This window comes from Saccoglossus kowalevskii, chromosome 4 (assembly GCF_978046115.1).
Source record: "Saccoglossus kowalevskii chromosome 4, keSacKowa6.1, whole genome shotgun sequence".
Classification (NCBI taxonomy): Eukaryota; Metazoa; Hemichordata; class Enteropneusta; family Harrimaniidae; genus Saccoglossus; species Saccoglossus kowalevskii.
In genome coordinates this window covers 5159248-5183954 of record NC_140644.1, presented here as the reverse complement: position 1 = coordinate 5183954, position 24707 = coordinate 5159248, and the positions used below count along the sequence as shown (strand labels likewise).

At 34.7% G+C, this 24707-nt stretch overlaps 1 protein-coding gene across 1 annotated transcript in view; it reads left to right on the top strand.

Moving 5' to 3' along the window:
• Positions 1-2786: 2786 nt before the first annotated feature.
• The window catches only part of LOC100366978 (uncharacterized), a 184192-nt gene continuing 162271 nt past the window's right edge, over positions 2787-24707 (top strand). The window contains exon 1 of the mRNA XM_085497673.1: positions 2787-3344. Within this exon, the coding sequence (XP_085353799.1) occupies positions 3322-3344 (23 nt within the window). The 5' untranslated portion in view covers positions 2787-3321. The remainder of the gene's footprint in view (positions 3345-24707) is intronic.

Genomic DNA, 24707 nt, shown 5'->3' with positions numbered 1-24707 from the left:
TATTCTCAGTAACACCACACCATCCACCACATCATCCTACCATGTAATATCACAGTGGCCCAAATCCCCAAAACACCCTCAGTAACACCACATCATTCACCACATCATCCTGCCATGTAACTTCACAGTGCCCCAAATCCCCAAAACACCACAGTACCCCGCCCTGTAACACCACGGTACCCCGCCCTGTAACACAGTGCCCCAAATCCCCAAAATACCACAGTACCTACGTAACAATACAGCACCCTCAGTAACACCACACCACCCACCACATCATCCTACCATGTAACATCACAGTGCCCCAAATCCCCAAAACACCACAGTACCTACGTAACAATACAGCGCCCATGTAAAACCACATCACTCCACCCAGTAACACCACAGTACCCCGCCCTGTAACATCACAGTACCCCAAATCCCTTGTAACACCACAGTACCCCACCCTGTAACACAGTACCCTAAATCCCTAGTAACACCACAGTATCACGTCCTGTAACACCACAGTATCCCAAATCCCTAGTAACACCACAGTACCCCGCCCTGTAACACAGTACTCTAAATCCCTAGTAACACTACAGTATCACGTCCTGTAACACCACAGTATCCCAAATCCCTAGTAACACCACAGTACCCCGCCCTGTAACACAGTACCCTAAATCCCTAGTAACACCACAGTGCCCCGTGTTGTAACACAGTACTCTAAATCCCTAGTAACACCACAGTATCACGTCCTGTAACACCACTGTATCCCAAATCCCTAGTAACACCACAGTACCCCGCCCTGTAACACAGTACCCTCGGCCCTAAATCCCTAGTAACACTACAGTGCCCCGTGTTGTAACACAGTACCCCAAATCCCTAGTAACACCACAGTACCCCGTCCTGTAACACCACAGTACCCCCGCCCTGTAACACCACAGTATCCCCAAACCCTAGTAACACCACAGTACCTACGTAAAAATACAGCACCCACAGTAACACCACAGCACCCGCCCTGTAACATCACAGTATCCCAAATCCATAGTAACACCACAGTACATCACAGTATCCGAGTCCCAAATCCACAGTAACACCACAGTACCTACGTAAAATATAGCACCCACAGTAATGCCACAGCACCCCTCACGGCACCCACCCTGTAATAACATCACAGTACCTCCAAACTCCACATCAGCCAACATTTTTAGTAACACCAAAGCAGCCCCATCCCAAGTGCGTGGTGTGTTCAAACTGTACGAACTATTGATATTTAGGTGAGTGAAAGTTTATATCGAATAATGTGCAGCCCATAAAGAGATAAAATTCGAACTTTCCGATTTCCTTACAATGTGAAAACTAATTTTTTTAATTTTCTAACAACTAATGACAAATATTATTAAGCATTGCCCTGGAACTTTTCACAAGTTGACAGAAGACTCGGTCAACTGTCTTTTTGAACTACATGTAATTGTAAAAGAATTCATTCGGCAAACAATGCACGGTTAAAGATCACAGCCAAGTCTAAGAAGTGTGAGAAAATATTTAAATACTCCTTAACTGTGCTTGTAATCAAAGTCTGCGGTATGGCAACGCAGCCACACATGATAAAATATATATATACTCCTTATCTGTGTTGAAATCAAAGTCTGCGGTACGACAATGCAGTCATACACAGTACATTCAACGTGTAATTGTTGGTATTACGTACACCCGTCTTAATAGGTAGGTACCATGGGTGGATGTGACTGCATACTCAAGTGTTACAAATAATATACACCTTATTTTGATAAAATTCATATTATTTTTTTTTAATCCTGATTTTTATAACAATTTAAAAAAAAATCACTTTTGATACCTTTTAAAATCCCCTTTTTATCACTAAAATACAACCATCGCTCGCTTCAAAAAATATGCTGGTAACCTCCTATTTGTTTTTAAAGTCAACATTCTATTGACCCCGAGTACAATTTATTTGGGTATTTTCATCTGTGTCAGAACTTACCCACTCACACAATATGTATTTTTTTTTTACTTTTATTGAGTACCTACGTCTTGGAACAACTTGTGCGTTCACTATATACTAGTATAGAGGTACGTGTACCTCTGATATCACTAAAATATTGCTTTAAAATAATATCACAAACAACAGCCTTCCAATGACTAACAATGATTTGTTGACGTAGTTCATTATGTGGGGCGCTTTCTGACGTCTTCACCGAAGCAGTCCAACCCACTCTTTCGAAAAAAAAAGAGAAAAAAAAATGTTTAAACTGAAAAATTGAACCCATCGGTTCAATGGGTCAAAGTGCATGTTTGGACATACCACTATTTTTAGGGGGTGTTTTTAATTCTATATACCTGGTGTGGTTCTTTATCGCAGTTTCACGAGCCATATGTGGGTTTTATTTTATTTTATAGTAACAAAGTAAGATGAAAATATATATGTATAAATATATATATGCACGATGTCAGTGTTATCTTCATGGCATATGTAATCAGACAAACACCCCGCGTATATTACATTAGTCCAATACGAAGTAGACTGTTTATTATGTTGTTGAGGTCGCAGTTTCGACAGTACTCAGCACTGTCATGTAGAGCGCCGCCAAATTGTAGTTTAACGGTTAGAATTAAATTGTAATTTGTTATTCCCCATTTCTATTGATGATTTGTGTTACTTGGTGGGTTTTCATCTCGTGAAATTTCCGTCAATAATCTTGCTGAATATCTCTCAAAGTTGAGTTAAACAATGTTGCCAAATTATCATAATTTATGCAAATGAATTGTGTTGAACTCAGTAGAGGTTTCCATTCTCCAAATGTCTCTGATTTTCTCTAGGACGTCTGCTTTCGAAGCCAATTTTTAGCATTTTATCTTCACGAACTCTTGGATTTTAATCGGGTGGTGTTGGGATTCTTTTTAACTGACTAAAAATCTATCGAATTGACCTGCAGAAGACGGTGTTGGTGTTTCAAATCCGGTCAACTCCGTGTACGAATGTTGTCCAGTTCCAATGGTTGACGACTTCGCATCTGAAGACAACTCACACTCACAGGGAAATTCACGTGTTTTTCTCCTGACATCGGACTGGTTCTACCTACTATATCTTGTTTCTAATTCTGTGGGTCTGACTCAGTAGACAAACGTTGCAAATTGTGCGGATTATTGTGAAATAACGCCGGGAAAGGCGCCGTGGAAAAAGTGTCAGCCTGATTGGATTCCGAAGATGTAAAATAACCTGTTCGAACCCTATATAGGGTTCTAACGAAAACTAACAAGGCTTTTATCATTCTCATACAGAGAGATTTTTGGATATTATATCAGTATTAGACGTTAAACATCATGTCTGCCATCCACAATAAAAGGTAAGTGTCACAATTTATTAAAATAGACTATTCAGGCGATCGTGAAATGGCGAAAATGTGGCAAGCATTGCAGCTGTTGGGCGCCATGTCGACGAAACCCTGTCGAACAGTCGAGTTACTTGTCCTCGTATCAGAGGACTATATGCTCGTCCACTGAAAAATTGAACATCTCAGATTTTGTCATTTCCCGACAGCATGTGTAAATATTTCATTTTTCATGCGATTGACGTTGACGCTATCGGTCGTTGAATTTGAAGCACTTCATGTTCAGTGGACCTTCACGATTGAAAATCACACTGCCCATTGTTTACTTGCGAGATTACTACCTCCCCTCTTCCGCTCAACGGAAATACACTCGGTCAAATGCTTCCAGCGCTTTAAATATTTTTCATAACTGTTATCCAAATTGATATTTGGTTTAAAGTTTGGCTAATTTAAGTATAAATAACGTTTATGTGAACACAGGCGCAATGGCGTCCCGTCGCCATATTGCAGGGACGGATGTGACAGTGATCTCATTCATTTTCTCTTGTGTCAGCAGAAAAAAACATGCTGACTGGTTGGTCAAAGCTGTAATGTTTTTAATAAAAATCGTAACCATCTGTTTTTGTTTTGAGCTTACTGGACGTTGTCGTGACTAGACACTTACTACTGTGATCAGTTGGTCGGCGAAAATCCGTCACATCTAGTTAATATTTATTCAGAAGCTTCTCACATATTATTTAAACATGGTTAAATAACCCATTTGATGGCAAAGGTTAGATTTAGAAAGTTTACTAGCTTTTGTTCATCGTTGCAGCTGATGTAACTCAGTAAAGTTCATAGTTTATTGTCAGAAGTTCCTCCACATGTAGTTAACAGGCGTTATAATACTACCTCTTCAACTTAAAATCAAATTAAAATAAACATATAGAACAAAGAAATTTAAATGAAGTAGGAGGGGTGTGTGATACCAAACACTAAAATTGAGTGTATTTGCTAAAACCAGTTTTTAACCAGACTGCAATTGTTTGCAGGTGAATACCATGGTACGATTAATTAACTCTAAATATCTAATATTGTAAGGTAAAATTAAATTGTCCAAAATTCATCAGTGGATTTTGAATATATAGAAATAGGTATCATATTAAGACTGATCAATACGGTTTTACAAAAGAATATTTTATCATTTTTGGTACACCTGGATATTATTTTATTATAATCTATTAGAAATAATAAAAAAAAAAAAAACTGTTCACTGATGTCGTTTAAGAGAAAATCGTATGTTTATATTACACTGGCTCTTATAAGAGAAAAAAGTAAACACAAGACTTTTAAATGTAAAAAGTATTGTCATTTTTTTCAAACTCTGGCTCACTGATCATATTCAAGTTGTAATAGTTAGCACAATACTATTCATGTACATGTATGTGTGCGATAGGACACTTTTTCACTTGAAATTGCTCTCATTTAGAAGAGTTTGTGATATAACCATACTCACAGTAGATTGAATGTTTCCTAAAAACATTGAGATTTTTTATCGTTTTGCACAGATATTTGTGCAGTTGTTACAAATAAGAAGGAAATATGAGATGAGATGTAATTTCTACAAATTGGAGTTTGCTGTTGTATGAGCCTAGATTCAAACTAGCTGGGTTTGTGTACCCTTTTGGTGGGCAAAATGCCAAAGTTAAACTGTGTTGAACATTATTATAGGCAGATCATCGTATTTGATTTGCATCTTTTATGACTTGTATAAATAATTATATCGCTAATAAAGTGTTGCTTATGTTAATTTACTTTCAATTGTTTAAATCCCGATTGGATGTATGAACCAAAATGAACAGTGGTATTAACAATAATTGACACTGATTGATATATTACAAGTACACCCTTAAAGTTGCTGTGTAGTTGAATCAATATAAGCAGAAAAAGATCATATTATGAAAAAAATAAATTCTAAATCCATTTAGTATTTTGAATATTTGTCATGAGTGAGATTGAATTGATATACATGTAGATATGCTCAATTTCATAAGGTGACCATATGTTAAAATGAATGAATGAATGATTTCATTATATTTTATTTATATATTGTTTATTATATAATATTTAAATTTTTTGCAAAATATATTACTTGTGATCTTTAGCCATATATTAAAGAGTGTTTGGATATAACAGTGCTATTTTCCCCCTTTGTTTATTATAATTCTGCGAAATATAAAAGATGGGAAGATTAATTAAAATCCAGCACAAATATAATGTTTTGTTTACTTTTTATATGGTACAAATCAAAAGTAAAGAAAACATCATACTTGCGCTGGATTTTAATCATTTACTCAATTCATAGAGCAGTAATAAGAACACATTCACATTGAATCGTATTGTGTCAGGTCAAAGTAAGGGCTGTGAGCTATATTTACCTGTTAATAATCACTGGTAGTTAATCTGGTCTGAGTAACACATGGTTTAGGGTTTAAAGATTATATCCAGTCCATCGGTAGGATGAACCCTATCATGAAGCCATCATCGCCATCACGTAGTGCTTAAGTTTTAATCAAACATACAGGAAAGATGCAGGAAATATTCACACACTTTTAGACACACACACCTGCTATTTTTTTTAAATGCAGATAATCTTTTTCATCAGTTTGAAGTTTGTATAGGAATGTAGCTTCTGAGAAGTGCTAGTTAAATGTTCTGCCTTAATGATAAAACCATTATTATATTGATAATTGAGAATTGTCACTCGTTTCCCTGTCGTGCACCAAAGATTACAGCTTGATACAGATTACAGTATATATACCAAAATATTATCAATTGAGAACTACAGCTTATACAGTTTGCTGTAAAACACGTTGAAATATAGCTTCATGCCATTTTAGTGAGTTTGACTCAATATATGAATTAACAGATGCTTAAAGGGGCACCTTCCAGTTAAGTCTAATCTCACAACAAATTTACTTTCTGGATTAAAATAACAATGGATAACAAAAGATAGATTAACATTGTAAACAACATAAACAATAGTGTCCCATGATTCTTTAGTGCAATCCATGGGATTGAGCGGTTCCCCTTTAACAATCTCATTGTGAGAATATACTATTGTATATTTGAAATTAGCGACGTCTTGAATTAGGGAAATTACAGATTAGCTTTAATTAACTAAAATAACATGCTAGCTAAAAGACATCATATACCAAATAATTGAGAACTACAACCTGATGCAATTTATATACCAAATATATTACGTTTGATTGACAAGACTGTGGATTTTGGAGCAGCATTCCAGCTTTCAAATTAAATTTGCATTTAAAAGTCCAAGTTGTGTGAAATTTGTTCATGATTATTTGTATTATGCAAAAACTGTTAGCTAATATTTAGGCCTTTAAGATTTCAATAGTAATGCACCTTGAGTTGCTTTGGTAGAGGGATTTTCATGAATGGAAATCGTTTTATTTCATGAATGGCCACATATTCAATAATGGCATATTTTGTGCCAACTGATGGGTTCTTATGAATAGCTGCCTAGCTCAATCATAATTACAATAGCTCATTGTATCCTCTATTGAGGACATTATTCAGCAACTGTTTGTGCTCATTGATTGAAATTTACCTTCAAATAACAATCTTGTCTTTTTTGCCGGGCTTTAACTCCAGTTTTGGACTTTGAAACCAGGAAATTATAGTCCTCAGGGTGAGAAGATGGCATTCTCGGTAAACAGCTGATGCATAAATTCTTGCAGCTGCATGGCTTGGCCTTGTTGGATGCATTCCAAGTCTACAATGTAGTACACCTCAAAATAACCTTTATATGCTTATAAAAGGGACATCAATAATATGGCAGGTTGGGTTATCTGTGTTTAATACTCATCATCTGCTGCTTTGAAATGACCTAGTAAGACTTAATTTTATCAGTCATCTATATTACTGACTTCAGTTCAATCAACTTTTAATTAATTTTATTCTTCATCTCAAAATAACAGATTAAAAGAACATTTTATCTGTATTAGCAAAAAATGAGACTCTGTTTTGCTTTCAAAGTTTTTCAGTGACTGATACGTTTCTCTAGCTGGCTACCAGGTAAAAAAAGTGTTATTGGCCAACTTAATAATTTACAGACTTTCAGAACCTTAAATTTTCTTGAAAATGATTCATGTTTCTGATTTATTTTCTTTTTTCATCCCACCTGACCAGGTTAGCTCAGATGCATAGTTAACTGTCTAATATCTGGGTAGAATGCTACCTGTATATTTTTAATCATTTTTCTCAATAATTTCTTCAAATCATTCTTTATAGTGTTTCTAACTTGTACAAGTGTTATTGCGCAAGTCCGCAGTTCAAATACTTGATACCAAATCATACTATTACTGCTAGTAAGTTTTATTGTGTTGCTTGGAGTAGAACTTTGTGATCATTTTTAAAAACCCTAACCCTAAATTTGGTGAATTTGAATTTACATAATCATGTTTTGTGAGGTTTTGTGCTGCAAGTAGAATAATAAACCTGTGTTTTGAGTTTGTGGATGAACAACGCCTAATACATACTGAAATTAGGTGATGTGAATCAAAAGTAGGTAATATGTCCCTTTGTTTATGCTAGTCAATTTTACAGAATTACACTCTAGTGGCTGATTTATTCAGTGATTAGGAATTGTGTGATGTATAAATTATGTTTTATGAACAAATAAGATTTGTTGAATGATTCATTTGTTGACATGAAAAATGTTGTACAATCTTGGTTAGGCGTTTCGTAGTTGTTTGTTGTTGTTGTTGTTGTGTCATTGGATGTTGTAGAGAGTAGAAATGTCATTTATATTTATTGAAATACCATATTTGCTCTATTAAAAATGCATCTTCAATAATACTATACCATAAAATCTGTATTAGAAGCCGCATTCCTAATAGATGTCACACCCATTTTTTTTGAACAATTGAGAACCAAAAATTCACCATTTCTCATATGTGTAGATGCTCTAATTTAAGCCGCATCCCTTCTGTTGCATTGTACCATTTTAGTAGAAGATGCGGTTCCTAATACAGATTTTACAGCACGTCTAGATCAACAATTTAAATGGTTGTATATGGAAGCATTATAAATATTACTTATTTTGACTTAATGGAAAAATCTTTGTAATTTACGAAACGCTTAAAAAATTTCGCTTTTCTTCCTAGATAAAATTAAAAAATGATGTGCAGATAGGGTTTTAATTTATTTATTTTGTTGATATTAAGATTGCCAAAACAAAAACTTATACACTTAGAGTTTTAATAAATAGTGCTTACAAATACATTCAGTGAATGAGTTATCATTCTGATTAACAAAACATCCTCTGAATCAGAGAAAAAGATGGACAAAATTTGGAAAAAAAAGAAAGAAAATGCATGAGCTGTAAGTTTCTAACTGATCTGCACATTGACATAATGCAAAACCTTTGGGGGGGGGGGGGGGGGGTATGATATACATCCAACTTTGTTTAATGCCATGTTTTTGTGCTGTATTCACAGTTTTCACCACTTGGGAAGTCCATTTCATAACAACATGAATGGTAATCTCATCCCAGAGGAAGGTTGCCATGTGATGACTTTCTGATTACCCTTTTTTATTCAGATCCCAGTGCATTTTGTCCAGCGCCATAATAGACAAGTTTTGGGTTCCCTGGTTGCTAAGCTACCATGTGTGCAATAGTGTCTATTTTCTATGCAAATGGTTTGCTATAATTCTGGGCATCACGAATACGCTGTTTTTTATTGTTGTCATCCAGGTTGTCTTTGAAACGTGGGGAGGATGCAAGATGTTCTAATGATTAGTAAAAAATCTTTTTTCATTCATAACCAATGAATGAACAATTCGTGTACTGTAATCTTTGTTTCCACACGTTGGTTCTAGTCTATAAGGGGTACCTGGCGAAAAACTGCAGCATCTTGCCATGCACACCCCAACCCCCTTTTCATTCAAACTAATTACCGTATTATACATTACATGGGCATCTTCAACAAAAGCACACATAAAAAGAAAATGCATCATGATTTATTTTACACTGGATCAATACGTCTGTAATTTTTTGCACATGCTACTAATAAAGCATATACGGTATTGACAGTTTGTCAGTGTTCAAAACACCATGTTTAAAAATAGCTAAACTTTAATACCAGTTACACCAGCAATTATTGATCAATATTTGTTGATTCTAAAATTAGTTAAAAATTTGGTAGTTTATCTTGGTCATCTGATCCCTTCACATATATTGTGTTCATGGAAATCATTTTTTTGTATAGACAGTTAATCATATATCAAATATTCAATAACAATAGCTTATTTTGTATTCTGGACATGTACCATTAAGTTTTCAGCAATAGTTTTATTTTTTATAATGCAGGAAATCGGTATTATAAAAATGCTAGATATGGTGATTAAAATATCAGGTGGACGATATCTGTCTGAAACATGTGTTGTCTTAAATATGCTGTAGTGTTTGCTTCTGACAGTGTCGTATCTAATCAGATTGTCTTTCTAGCCTGCTGTAAGGTGATGGCCTATGTGCTGATCTGATAAGTAAAAAAATTGTGATGAATTCGCCCATATTTATTGAGTCAACTGCCTACGATCTACCTTAACAATATGGATCGTATAGACTTAAGAATTATAAATGTAATGAATTGGTGTGTTCTGCTTTCAACCAAGAAAAAAATAGTACCAGTAATACTTGGACAGCATTTATTAATAAACTGCTTGAAATTACTGAAACTAGTGTAACTGGGATTGATATTTCAAATTTTAAAACAAAGTTAAAACAATTGTATGTAGAAAAAATGTGGTTGCAAAGTCTACAAAAAATAGAAAATCAAAAATTACGAACATACAACAAAATAAAATTAGTATTCAAATTTGAGCCATACCTGGATCTTATGAAAAATATAAAACATCGAACCAGCTTAACTAGATTTAGAATTTCAGCTCATTCACTTCCAATTGAAAAGTTGAGATATCAAGGAATACTTCCAGAAGAAAGAATTTCTACACTATGTGATCTAGGGGCTGTTGGCAGTGAAACTCATGCATTCATGGACTGTGAAAATATTGAAATTAAGAATAGTCGTTTAGAATTTTTAAATATGGTTTCGGTTTATGATGAAAAAATTCAAGAATTATCCAAGGATAACTTTCTTAAAAAATTATTTACCTCAAATGATAGTTTCATTGTTAACAGCCTCGGAAAATTTGTCCATCAAATTATAATGTCTAACAATATCTGAACTTTACTTTTGTTTCTTATTACATGTACTACTGATATTTTATATTTCTTTGCTTACTTATTGTTTTATTTGTTATTGATGTTTGTTACTTGTTGTTGTATGTTTATTGACCATTGATAATGTAATTCAATGCATTATTTCGTGCCAAATAAAATATACTATACTATACTATACTATATTTAGTCTAACATACATACAAATTCTTCTACCATTTAAAAAAAACAACAACACATACCCAAGTGTGTTCATACATGGCCAGAAGATACTGTAAAAGGGTTAATTATTCACTGGGTTTAAATTTTGCTTATTTCACTGGAAAATGCGCTAAATTAAAACCCACTGAATATGTAAAATTTAGCATAGAACACATTATCTAAATGATAAAACCGTGAATTTAAAACCAACTGAATATGCCTGAAATGGTAAATCAGCAAAAGTTAAACCCAGTGAAAATTAGTCATTGTACAGTAACCACTTCGTCAGTTTTATAACTTCATTTTGCGTTCTTTGTTTTTTAACTTTGTGCGGTTTAATTATTTAGCTGCTACTTAGAGACAAATTGAATTATCACTATTTAATTGTCAATAGTCTTTCCAGGCTTCCCTGCATCTCATCAATATACATGTAGACTGTGTGAGCTGTATGCTTGACTGATCATACAAAAACTAGTGCAAGCTATCCCTCCTCCTAGTGACTAATTTACATATGCATGTTTCACCTAAAAATTCTAGCATTGCAATGTTTTCACATTTAAAGGCCCATGTATATCAAAGGCCTCTGTCATTTAAAGGCTCATGTAATTTAAAGGCCTCTGTCATTTGAAGGCCCCTTTCATTTAAAGGACTCTCTCATTTAAAGGCCCATATCATTTTCTAGGTATCTTGAACATGACTAGCAAGTTAAAAAATGGCACTCCATTTGCCAAATTAAACATGGATTAAATGAAAAAAAACTGCTCTGTATAATCATGGAGCAAAATTTATTTTTTATTTTTAGCTTTATGCATAGATCCAAGGTGTATAATGAACTGTTTAGGTAATCCTTGCAGATTCTTGTAGATTAATATTTAGTGAGGAACATTTAGTTTCTTCCCTGATTTCTTGCTGCTTCTGGGTCCTGAACCAAGTGAACTATACATATTTATGAACATACAATGTATGGGCAATGTTACTATGTTGAAAATGTTATTGTGAAGCGTGTTCTGTTAGGAGAAAATGGACGGAATTCGTCTTGGCCCTAAATAATTATCACTTCCACTAAAGGTCAACTAAGCTGTCACCTGTTGTCATTGTTGATTTTAGAATTCTCCCAAAACAATACTCAGTGGCCCCACTAATGAAGAACCTGATATAGGTAGTGATACTTCATAGTATGCATAAAATTACATTACATTACATTACATTACATTACATTACATTACATTACATTAACTATCACCCCCTTGACTAGCTGTCTGAATAGGTGATAATTGATTGCAACTTGCATAAAGAACCTCTGTATCTAGGGGTGTTAATTGGTGAAGACAGCATGTGTCAATCTACTTCCCAGTTATCTTTACTTTCCATCTGGTATCTATGGAGGGCTTGATTTCAAGGTCAAGCATTTGATGTGATGTATGGCTTGTATGTGCTTTATGATCTTACCCAGGGATCTAATTTCACTGGAGGAAAAAACAAGTTTTTTTGTGGTTGGTGTGGTGCTGTGTTATCATATATGTATATTCACATAATGTGGCTGTGGGTGATACTGTAGAATACTTTATTTTCGCTTGGAATTTATTTCACTATTATTGCTGAAGGGATGCTTTAGTGAAAATAAAATCCAGCGAATATACTTTTTTTTCTATATTTCACATTCAACTTGTCAAAAATCAATGAAAATAAATTTCAAACAAAACATCCAAAAAGCCTTTTCAGCGAAAATTAATTCCAGCTAAAATAAAGTATTCTACAGTAGTTGTATTAAAATGAGTACCATATTCTAGTGCCATCTGATGCCATCTATCAATGACAAAGCTTGTAATTTTTACAAAGCAGATGAAAACAGACTGCATTAAATTTATTTGTAAGGAGGCACAACAGAAAATGTGTCACCTGTTGTCTCTTGTATTTGAACAATACTTGCATGAGTTAAGTATTTTATGGTCTGTTTTGAGATATATTTACATAACTCATCTAGTAGGCTAGGGAATACAAATCCTGTTTCTGGTGTGCAAGTGTTGACAAATTTGATATGCGTGTTTACTTAATTTGTCAGTGGAACCATGCTGATGCTAGAGTTCATGGGATTATTTTCTCAACTTTAGGAGGATGACTCTCCTTATGCGAGAGAACAAACCACCATATCTGAGATAGCCTTCTGGTGATACAATGCATCAAGTTTCTCTCTCCTAAATACTCATAGACATCAGTCGATATCCGCGACTAGCAGACATTTTTATGGCTGTAGTATTCTTTAACAACTGCTTAGGGATAGTCTTGTATTGTTATAGAAGCTCATTAAACATAATTTATTTTTCAGTGTTTTTTTTTTTTGATTTTTCATTTGCTGTGAATTTCATTTTTTTACTTATTGATATTCTGTAAACGTTAGAAAGAAAATACTTAGCAACACAACTGAACATGAACAAATATATATATATATTTGGATTTACTTAAAAAACAGAATTGAAAAAATAAATTATTAGTCAAAACGCTGGACAAAACAAGGACAATATAAAGTGTAATACTGTAAATGTATTAATTATTCAGGATTTCAAATTTTGTTATGTTCGCTCATTTATGAAATCTGCAGAATTAAATCTTTATGAATGTGTAAAATTATCAGAATTCGTATGACCAAATATCAAAATAGTAAAATTAAATGCCAGTAAAAATTAATACTTTTACAATAGCTAGATAATTTATTATATTGATAAAACCAGGATAAATAAAATTATATGTCAATGTCTGATACAAACAAATATGAAAAAAACTAAGATGTGACATGCTCCAACAGGATAGATATAACGGAAGGAGCCACGACGCTATTGTTTTAGCTTTACCCCATGATCGTTTGTCAATGTTTGTTCACAAACATTGTTCTTTTTAGCTTTTGACACCTTCGTACAATGGGTTATGCTAATCTCGAGCATTCGGTAACATTCAGAGCATGTTTGGAAGCGATAGTCGTACCTCGCATGTACAATATTGAAAATGGCGAACTTTAATGGAAAATTGTCAGATATAACATTGATTGAAGATGAACTGATGAAATAACGTGAATTTTGTATTTGTAATGGTAATGATACTTAATCAATGATTGCTTGTGACGATTGCATTATTCAATGGTACCATTGTCAGTGCGTGGGTTTGGCGCCCGAAACTGTCGAAATTGTCGAAATTGTCGAAATTTTTGACCACCGGACATCGGTGAACACCAACAGAAAAGATAATATCGAAAGAAGAGCATGCCTCGACACGTTCTCTGTGATAATATTTCTTAGGAGTCCTTAGGAATTGTTTTTGTATGCACTCGAAATCTTGTTCTAGTTACAGTTGCTAATATTTAAAACATGGGAAATTTGTGAAGTCAAATGTTCATCTGTTGAATTTCCGGTTGTAAAATACGTATTTTGACCTTTTACACCTCAACAAACCCAGTGCGCATGTGTGATGACTGTAGTTTCTTAATGCGCATATATTCCATAGTCACATTAAAAAAATGGCGGGGTTGTATCATACTCCGCTAACTCGTTACTTGTGTAAACAATCGCAAACTATCATTGACATCAAAGATGAGCTAGACAATGTCCTTATCAGGATTAACCTGGGTTGAAACAAAAGGAAATAAGCCAATTAAGTGGCTTAAGTGGCCACTTGATAGGCGTCGTGGCTCCTTCCGTTAGTACCTTCCATGATCAAACAATGGATAGGGTGTGTATTTTCTGTTTTTGGAACACATGCAGGGATCAAAATTGAGACCTGTTCACCTGTCCCAGACAGACAGACAGATTTTATCTGGGACAGGTACATGTACAAATTGCCTGTCTCTGGACTCTTGTTTATTTTAGCGTTTTGTAACCTGGTTTTTGCCATTTATATACTCCCATATTTCATTGAAAAGAAAACACCAACAAATAAACAAGAGACTGTATGCAAGTCTAACCTCTGATAGAAGACATGCTTATTTTTAGTGAATACTCCTATCTTTGACCTCATCAACTGACCTATGACTTAACCACTGACCTAACTGTAGCTGCTGCCTCTGACCTGAGACTTTTACGTTATTTATTATTTATTTAGATTTTAGTATTCTGTAACAAATATTTTTACTACATTAGCTCGGCAAGGTTTGCATCATGACATTGCACCTATTTTGTATAATTAGTTAATTTTCAGCTTTTCCACTGATATCTGATGTACTAATCATCACATTTCAATGAAACTTGGTAAATAGATGCTCTCGGACAATAGATCTGATTAGTTTTGGAACACTTGCACAAGGCACATAGGCTCAATTTATTTAACATAGCAGGAATTCTGAATTAGTAATTTTGGAACCAGTAGTGGTGCAGGATTTGATCTGCCACAAGCCTAGACAGATTGCATTTACATGTATCTTGTGTAAATACATTGGACTCGTGTACACATGCATTCTTATAGTGATTATCTTTCAGCAAAAATATACAGGGACTGTATCATGTCACAACACGAGTTTTTAAAAAAAAATATTAGCCTGTATATCTATAGTTAGATTCAAATGATATTTGAATTCAGTTTTATAATTGACTGCTGCAATGTCTGACAGGTTGTATCTTGTTCAGGAATTTATCACTTTCATCATCAAGTTTACCAAGTGTACAACTGGGAACTGCTGCATTGTCAGTATTAATTTGTATAACATTTCCTACTAACACTGTACTGACATGCTTCTGATAATTTGATCTCTGTCTCATAATTATGCCATTTATGAAAGCCATTACCAGCCAGGCAAATCTCTATGTTCCAGACCAGGTCTTCCTCATGGGATGACCAGCCAGCCATGTGACTATCTGACATAGTTACCAAGTATTTCTGTTGGGCATTACCAGCCAGGCATTTGACTGTCTGACATAGTAACCAGGTCTTCCTCATGGGATAACCAGCCAGGTATGTGACTGACATAGTAACCAGGTCTTCCTCATGGGATAACCTGGCAGGCGTGAGACTGTCTGACATAGAGACCAGGTCTTCCTCATGGGATGACCAGCCAGCCATGTGACTATCTGACATAGTTACCAAGTATTTCTCTTGAGCATTACCAGCCAGGCATTTGACTGTCTGATATAGATACCAGGTCTTCTTCATGGGATAACCAGCCAGGCATGTGACTGTCTGACCTAGTAAGCAGGTCTTCCTCATGGCATAACCAGCCAGGCATGTGACTGTCTGACCTAGTAAGCAGGTCTTCCTCATGGGATAACTAGCCAGGCATGTGACTGTCTGACATAGATACCAGGTCTTCTTCATGGCATAACCAGCCAGTCATGTGACAGTCTGACATAGTGACCAGGTCTTCCTATGGGATAACCAGCCAGGCATGTGTCTGTCTGACATAGATACCAGGTCTTCTTCATGGGATAACCAGCCAGGCATTTGACTGTCTGACATAGTAACCAGGTCTTCCTCATGGCATAACCAGCCAGGCATGTGTCTGTCTGACATAGTAACCAGGTCTTCCTCATGGCATAACCAGCCAGTCATGTGACTGTCTGACATAGAGACCAGGTCTTCCTCATGGCATAACCAGCCAGTCATGTGACTGTCTGACATAGTAACCAGGTCTTCCTCATGGCATAACCAGCCAGGCATGTGTCTGTCTGACATAGTAACCAGGTCTTCCTCATGGCATAACCAGCCAGACATGTGTCTGTCTGACATAGTAACCAGGTCTTCCTCATGGCATAACCAGCCAGGCATGTGACTGTCTGACATAGATACCAGGTCTTCCTCATGGCATAACCAGCCAGTCATGTGACTGTCTGACATAGAGACCAGGTCTTCCTCATGGCATAACCAGCCAGTCATGTGACTGTCTGACATAGTAACCAGGTCTTCCTCATGGCATAACCAGCCAGGCATGTGTCTGTCTGACATAGTAACCAGGTCTTCCTCATGGCATAACCAGCCAGGCATGTGTCTGTCTGACATAGTAATCAGGTCTTCCTTATGGGATAACCAGCCAGGCATGTGACTGTCTGACCTAGTAAGCAGGTCTTCCTCATGGCATAACTAGCCAGGCATGTGTCTGTCTGACATAGTAACCAGGTCTTCCTCATTGGGATAACCAGCCAGGCATGTGACTGTCTGACATAGATACCAGGTCTTCCTCATGGCATAACCAGCCAGGCATGTGTCTGTCTGACATAGTGACCAGGTCTTCCTATGGGATAACCAGCCAGGCATGTGTCTGTCTGACATAGTGACCAGGTCTTCCTCTTGGGCATTATGAACCACGCATGAAAAAGATCAAAGTTGACGAAATTTATTTGTCGCTATGGCTACTAGTTGTAAGAGCTGGTGGTCTCAAGTTAATCAGGTGTACTAGGTACAGTGTTAACACAAAAATAAATATCTCGTGCTATGTTAATAATAGCCTAACTTTTTACTTACTTGAAATTAAATCGACAGTTATCTATCTAATCCATCATGATAATCTGAGTAAAAGGTTTTAGTTCAGATGCCCTCAAGTTGGTTTGCTACCATTGTAACTTGTAATTAGATTTTCTTGACTCTTATCCTTTGGCTTTATTTCATCCAGTTGCTCATAATAAAAATGTGTCGTCTCTGAATTATCATTTGCCAAAAAAATATGTCAAATACTTATAAAAATGCTGTAAAAAAGTTTTATCATATGTAAAAAATAATATTTGAGTGCGTATGGTGAAACAATCATATGTAGTTATAAGATGAGTACTTATGTACTACACAAATTAGGGGAACATTCTGTTGAATATTAAATAATTTTTAATAAGATTATACTTTAACATGGATTCATATGGAAATACTGTAAAATCTGTATTAGAAGCTGCGGCTTCTATTAAAATAGTACAATGCAACAGAGGGGATGCGGCTTCCAATAGAGCATCTACACATATGAGAAATGATGAATTTTTGGTTCTCAATTATTCGAAAAAAATGGGTGCGACTTCTATTAGGGATGCGGCTTCTAATACAGATTTTACGGTAGTTCCATAGTGTTTTTTTCTATATTGTACTGAAAAAAAAACGTCCAAAAATAGAGGACTTGTTTTAATAAACATATATATAAATACTTTTTAAACAAAAAAACACACATGTTGAATGCTCATGAATGACTATAAATCTTTATAAAACATGAAAATTAATTTAAAAATTCTTTTAAAAATGGAAGTAGTGATTCATTTTTGCAGTTTTGTTATAAATGTAATCTCATCCTTGAAGTAATTTTTCAAATGGCAGTAAAAAAGTTGTAAGGAAAAAAGCAGTGTTCCCAAGGACAGAATTAAGTGAATATATGGTCTGTAATCCATATTGCATATTAGCCTTTTTACCACCAATTCATCAAATAGTCTCGTTTATCTGCACTTTTCAACAGAAGATTGGGACAAAAATAATCAATTTTTTTGAGTAAAAACTGAAAATTGACCAAAATTGATTCCAAAATTAGGGTTCATTAACATAAATATTGAAGAATATGAGAGAAAAAAGTGCAGACAAAATTGGGCGAGAAAGCCCGATGTAGAAAACTGGCAAACATAAAAATTCCTTCTCACAAAATTGAATTCACAGTATTTTGATCAGAGAAATAAATGACTCATTGGATATCATATCATTCCATGGGTTGATATCTTGCTTACAGCCTTGATGTGAAATAATGGATGGCATTAATTTTGAGGTTAATGACCCACAAAAAAATATAATTGTAATCACATAACATCATTAGATTTTTCTAGCAAATCGCATTTGTTGATTAGGCTACTAATAATCTAGCAGTTTATTCTCCTGCTAAGAAGTCAACAACCTCTGTATAAGATACAATGACTAATTTGTAGTGCATTTCTTGTGAATCCAAGGACGCTGCAGAAAACACGACCTATTATGAACCTTGAAGCGGATGAGAAACTGTCCATGAGTCTGCCAATAGCGACGTGTTTGATTCTGGTTTCCATTTTGAATTCATGACATTCATATTACTCTGCGCTTCAACATTTTAGTGCTTCAACATCAGCCAAGGTTCATTTAGTTAGCCGTTGACTTACCATTATACTTTGGCAGAATTCCCACATCAAGTGTTGTGATGCGATGTGTTTCCATGGGGAATCAAACGAGATGTGATAAAAGATGACAAAATCTGTTGGTTCAAATTTGAAATTAATGCGAGTTGTTACAAAAACACTGATTGATGGACCCAGCCCTTTGACACACCCAATCACACATGGGTTGTAGGGATGACTGTTGACTGGGTCGGCTTCAGCGAAACCGTGCACATCAGACGATGATGAATTGTATAAGGAAAATCTATATGTTTTAACCTTTTCACCACCAGTTCCCTTTTTTCACCGCAAAATAGTTCGGTTTATAGTCTGTACTTTCTTTCAGAAGATTGGGACAAAAATCAAATATTGTCTGTTGGCTTCTAAATTAGGGTTTATTTCCAGAAATATTGAAGAATAGTAAAAAAAAACTTGCAGACAAATTTTGACGAGAAAGTCAGGTGGTTAACAGGTTAAGGGTCATCAAGGTAAACTGCTTGGACATCTGGACAATCACCACTAATAATCCAATAAAATTTAATCCCTGTAATTAATCCCACTATTGTCTGTAGTAGTTTGCTAAATCCACGATTACAATATACTATATTTGCTCTATGATTTGCTGTACCATTAAATTTTTGTTGCCCTAAATTTTTGCAATTGACTTTAAGGAACTAGTGAAGACAACATTTAGCAGAAGATGCCTGCGCTACAAAATTTCAATATTTTCATAGAATTTTGTCTCCCTTGAAATGGTTTACAGTAATGGCTAGTACTTTCCCCAGACAAATGTCTAGAATGGTGTCAATCAGGGCAGGTTTTTTTAATTGCCACAGACTGCACATCAATACAGGGTCATACAAACAATTGCCACTAACTGACAACTGAAAGTCATTGACTTTAATTGATATATAGGTATTGAATACTGAGCCAAAATGACCCTTGTGGTATCTAATTATTTATATACACACACACATACATAACATATATGAATGCACACAAAGCATAGGTCACTGAAATTTGTTTGTTTATTATTTTTTTTTATATACGCTTCCATATCCCCCTGTGAGGATGCAAAAAAAAAATCAATTTATGTTTGAATCATATTAATATTTAGCAATATGTATGCAATATCAACAAAAGCAGAGGCAGATTTTTTTTTTTTCTTATTGAGGAAATTAAATTTGTAAATCATTGATTATTGTAAACAACTCAATCTCAAATGATCAAAATGGCGGATACTTTTGATAGTAGTTATTTATATCACTATGACATATTTGATTCAAAACTTGCATTTAATTTAAAGGAATTGTTTTTCTCTCCAGAACAGTTCAACATCCAGTGATTTCTTACCATTGTTGATCATAGGTCAATCATAGTTTGGCTATTCACCAGTTGTTTACTTATCTTTGCATACAATGGAGTATTCGTCGGCTGGATGTTTTTATCACAACAATGGCTTCTCGTAGATCTCTATTTAATAAATCGTCATGTATTGTCTAAAGATCATTCCTCTTTCTATCACCATTAGAAAACCCTGTCATTGTTCACATTATCTGTTGACCTGACTCGTGCCTGTCGATGACAGGTTTAAGTGAAAGTTGTGCTGACAGACAGACAATTTTATTTCATAGTTGGAATGATTACAGAGATCCCAAACCAGGACCTTGATGGTTAATTCTGTTAGTGTAGAATTATTTGACTACAGAATTTAGTGGAAAAAATTTATTTTCAGAAATTTATGATTAGTTACATGCAAGATATTGGAAAAAATTATTGCTCCACTTTTGGCTTTATTTTTGATGTTTTTCACAATCAGCAAAGATAAATTGCAAATTAATTAACTAAAAATTAACTAAAAAGCAATAAGCACAAGATGACAACAAGCCCATCCCATGAATCTTGCTTATGTTCGTAAATTGATAATGACATGCAATTCTCAAAGGAGTCTGTAACGATAGAGAATAATGAAATATTAACATTGTTACATTGCTATGTCCCTTGGGTGACCACCTGTAATGTTAATTTCATCCCTATCTCACTTGTAAATTACTACTATTGTAAATTACTAACTTTTTTATTTATAAAAATAATGTTATTTTCATTGGAGCACATATTGGTGGCTGTAAATTTGTTAAGGCACCACCACATGAGTCTAGGCACTCCATGGCGTCTTTTTCACATGCTTCAATTCAACTATGAATCACACAAAAGTGTTTCTTCTTTTCGTAACTGGATTGAAGCAGTCACAGAGAGCACAGCTGGATAACCAAGAGTTTAACTTTGATTCACGCTTTTGATGACACTGTAAGAAAGCATGATTTTGGAAACATGTTAGTAATACAAGTGAAATTTTTCATTGAGGCCAGACGTCTAGACTCGTACCCATCTTGGAGTGTGTAGCCATTAGTGTATAAATGAAACTCAGTGTGTAGAAGGATTACACACTATATAGCCTCAATGGGTAGAGGAAATGATACTTCACCTACAAGTGTTGTCAATACTTAGAAATGTTCATTTACAAAAACTCTCCTGCATACTTCTATCATTTGTATGCTCTGTCAGTGTATCTCTGTGCTGTGTCTGCCTGCTTGACTGTGCTGTGCATTTATATTACCTGTCTGCACACCGTAATGTGCATGTCTATCTCTTGTCTACACACATGTTATTTGTCACTTGTCTGCACACCTTGGGGTGCCTTATAATTAAATCATGAAATAATATTTATTATCTTCAGTCTGGAATAAATTAGTAATGATAAACTTTTTTAGCTCCGCTGTCGACTTTGTCGAGCGGAGCTTATCATATGAGTGATTGTCCGTTGTCGGCGTCCGCCGTCGTCGTCCGTGTCAATGTTTTATTTTTTCGACTTCTTCTTTAAAACTACAAGCCTGAATGCTTTGATACTTGGTGTATATGTACCTTGGGTAGACCTCTCTCAGATTTTTTTCATTTCATGATGATATCTTCAATTCTCTAATTTTGGTGAATATTTTTGTCATTTTTGGTAAAAAGTGCTTCAATTGCTTTCAGATTTTTTAATTTTGTTGTGAAATCTTCAATTATTTAATTTTGATGATTATTTTTGTCATTTTTGGTGAAAAGTGATATTTTTGACTTCTTGTTGAAAACCGCAAGTCCGATTGCTTTTATATTACATATATACGTACTACGTGTGGACTTCTTTCAGATTTGTCCCGTTGCTTTTTATATATATATTGTTCATTTTCTAATGATATCTTCAGTTCTTTAATTGTAATGTGCATTGCTAACAGCGAAGCTATCTCAGCCGAGAGGCTGCTTGTTTCATCACAATATATCATGTTATGATTTTAATAATATTCAGTGTCTAGTGTCTTTTCATGGCAAGCAGCAAATTGGTTAAACTCGTGAGGCCTTTTCTACTACTGTCTTTAACGCAGCGTTTATAGAATTCAGTGTTGAGCTAGCATATCTCGTGTCAGGCTTTGGTGTTCATGCGCAAACATAGTTTTCTATATGTGACACAATGCATGTTTCAAACTCCTTAGCTCTAAGTGATGGGAACTGGGTCACAATGTCTCCGTACTATTTCAAGATTAAAACTGTTATCATTTGAAAAAAACACACTTTTAATTGGGTGTTAAGATGGAAACAGAAAACTTACTTTCTCGCTGGTATCTATCAATAGTAAAATATTATATGTACCAGAGGGGAGAGGGACATGTATATCTTTTTTTCGGGAGGGGGGGGGGGGTGTTAACCGGGAAATGCTTGTATTCTTTTTTTCTCTTTACAATCTTTACAAGAAACTAACCTACTTGTCAAACTATTAGGCACCCAATTATTGGGGCATTCTGTACATATCCGTTTCATTTTGATCATATTAGATTTCAGCTAAACTAAATAATGACATTTATGTGTGGTACACCTGGTGATTTATAAATTGTACCCTGAGCTGCCTGCTTTATAGCAATAACTTTAAGAATGCAAGGAATGGGAAGAGGTATAGGTAGGTGGTCTCCTCAGAATACAAGGGGGTGTTGTATGCCTATTTTCTCAGTAGCTAGGGTGACCAGTGAAAGTGACTGCTCTTGCCCTTCTATAATGGACTAGTCTGTAGAAACATGCACCAAGCTCTATATTACTAACAGAATGAGTAAAATGTTATTGCATCTTTAGATAGAGTACATTTCTCTCATACATTTATAGATATCAAGAATTACAAAGTTATACATGTACAAGTATCATTAAAATAAAAATGTATGCATTATCATTTCATATTGTCAATCATCAGTACCGGTATATAATTTTTTGATCATTTCACCAAACCTTGCTGTAACTCTAATCTCATAATGCCGTTCGTTTTTATGGTAGAGGCATTTTTTAATTTAAAATTGGCAACTCACAATGCTCATAATTTTTTTTCTTTCTTTGTTTTTCTTTTTTTTCTTTTCTTATACATATTTCCTTTATAATATATTCAGCACTAAGACGATTAGTTCTGTTAAAAACTGTATCTGCATTCGTTCAAAAACATATATCTGGGCTCCTTCCAAAGTTGCATTTTCTCTATATGGGATTACTACGTTACCAACATGAAACACTTTCCATGTTATTGGCATCACATTTAAACACATTGGAAATTGAGAATGAGCATTATGATGAAACACAAATGTTTGCACTGGGAAAAAAATTTTCTGTTTTTTTGTTGTTGTACATCGATACTACCTTCAAGCATACATAGCTATATTCTCATGTCAACCTCATATTAGTGCACATATCCTTATCAGATCTGAATCATTCCCACTGCTAGTCTGACTGTGTCAGACCAATTTATTGATTTACTCCGTGGTGAACCATAGTATCTATTGAATCAGGATATGTATATAAATTAGGAATTTCAAATCAATAGATATCAAAAACATAATGCTCATGAATTTAGTTCTGGATTTAAGAATATTCTAATAAGGTCTATTGTGATTGGTTGAACAACTATGTCTGCCGCCTGTGATTGGTTGGTTCTCCATTTAAATTTGTTGTTTGTGAAGAGAATTATATCTAGCTTTAATTTTGTGAGAAAATTTTCCAGTAAAAATATAATGATATGCAGAGTGACAATTTTGTCATTGTAAATGCCCGTAAATTATCAAATTGCAAACATCTACGCATATTATATATATATATATATATATATATTTTTTTTTTTTTCAATCGCTTTACGTTCCAACAATCTTGACAGCAACTGCTTGTGAACATTTCTTATAGGGAAACATTTGCGATGATTTGACCGATGTCAATGTTTCTTTAATCATCACTCTCATTTAATTTGTAGTGATACGTTTTATCTAAATATTGTCATAATCTGGCTGATGGTTTCATTTTTATAATTTTTTTTTTATTAGCTCCTCTGTCGACTTTGTCGAGCGGAGCTTATCATATGAGTGATTGTCTGTCGTCGTCCGTGTCAATGTTTTACTTTTTCGACTTCTTCTTGAAAACTACAAGCCTGAATGCTTTGATACTTGGTGTATATGTACCTTGGGTAGACCTCTCTCAGATTTGTTCTTTTCATGATGATATCTTCAATTCTCTAATTTTGGTGAATATTTTTGTCATTTTTAGTAAAAAGTGATATTTTCAACTTCTTGTTAAAAACCGCAAGTTCAATTGCTTTGATATTACATATATAGGTACTACATGTGGACCTCTCTCAGATTTGTTCATTTTGTAATGATATCTTTAATTCTCTAATTTTGGTGAATATTTTTGTCATTTTTGGTAAAAAGTGATATTTTTGACTTCTTGTTGAAAACCGCAAGTCCAATTGCTTTGATATTACATATATAGATACTACATGTGGACCTCTCTCAGATTTGTTTATTTTGTAATGAT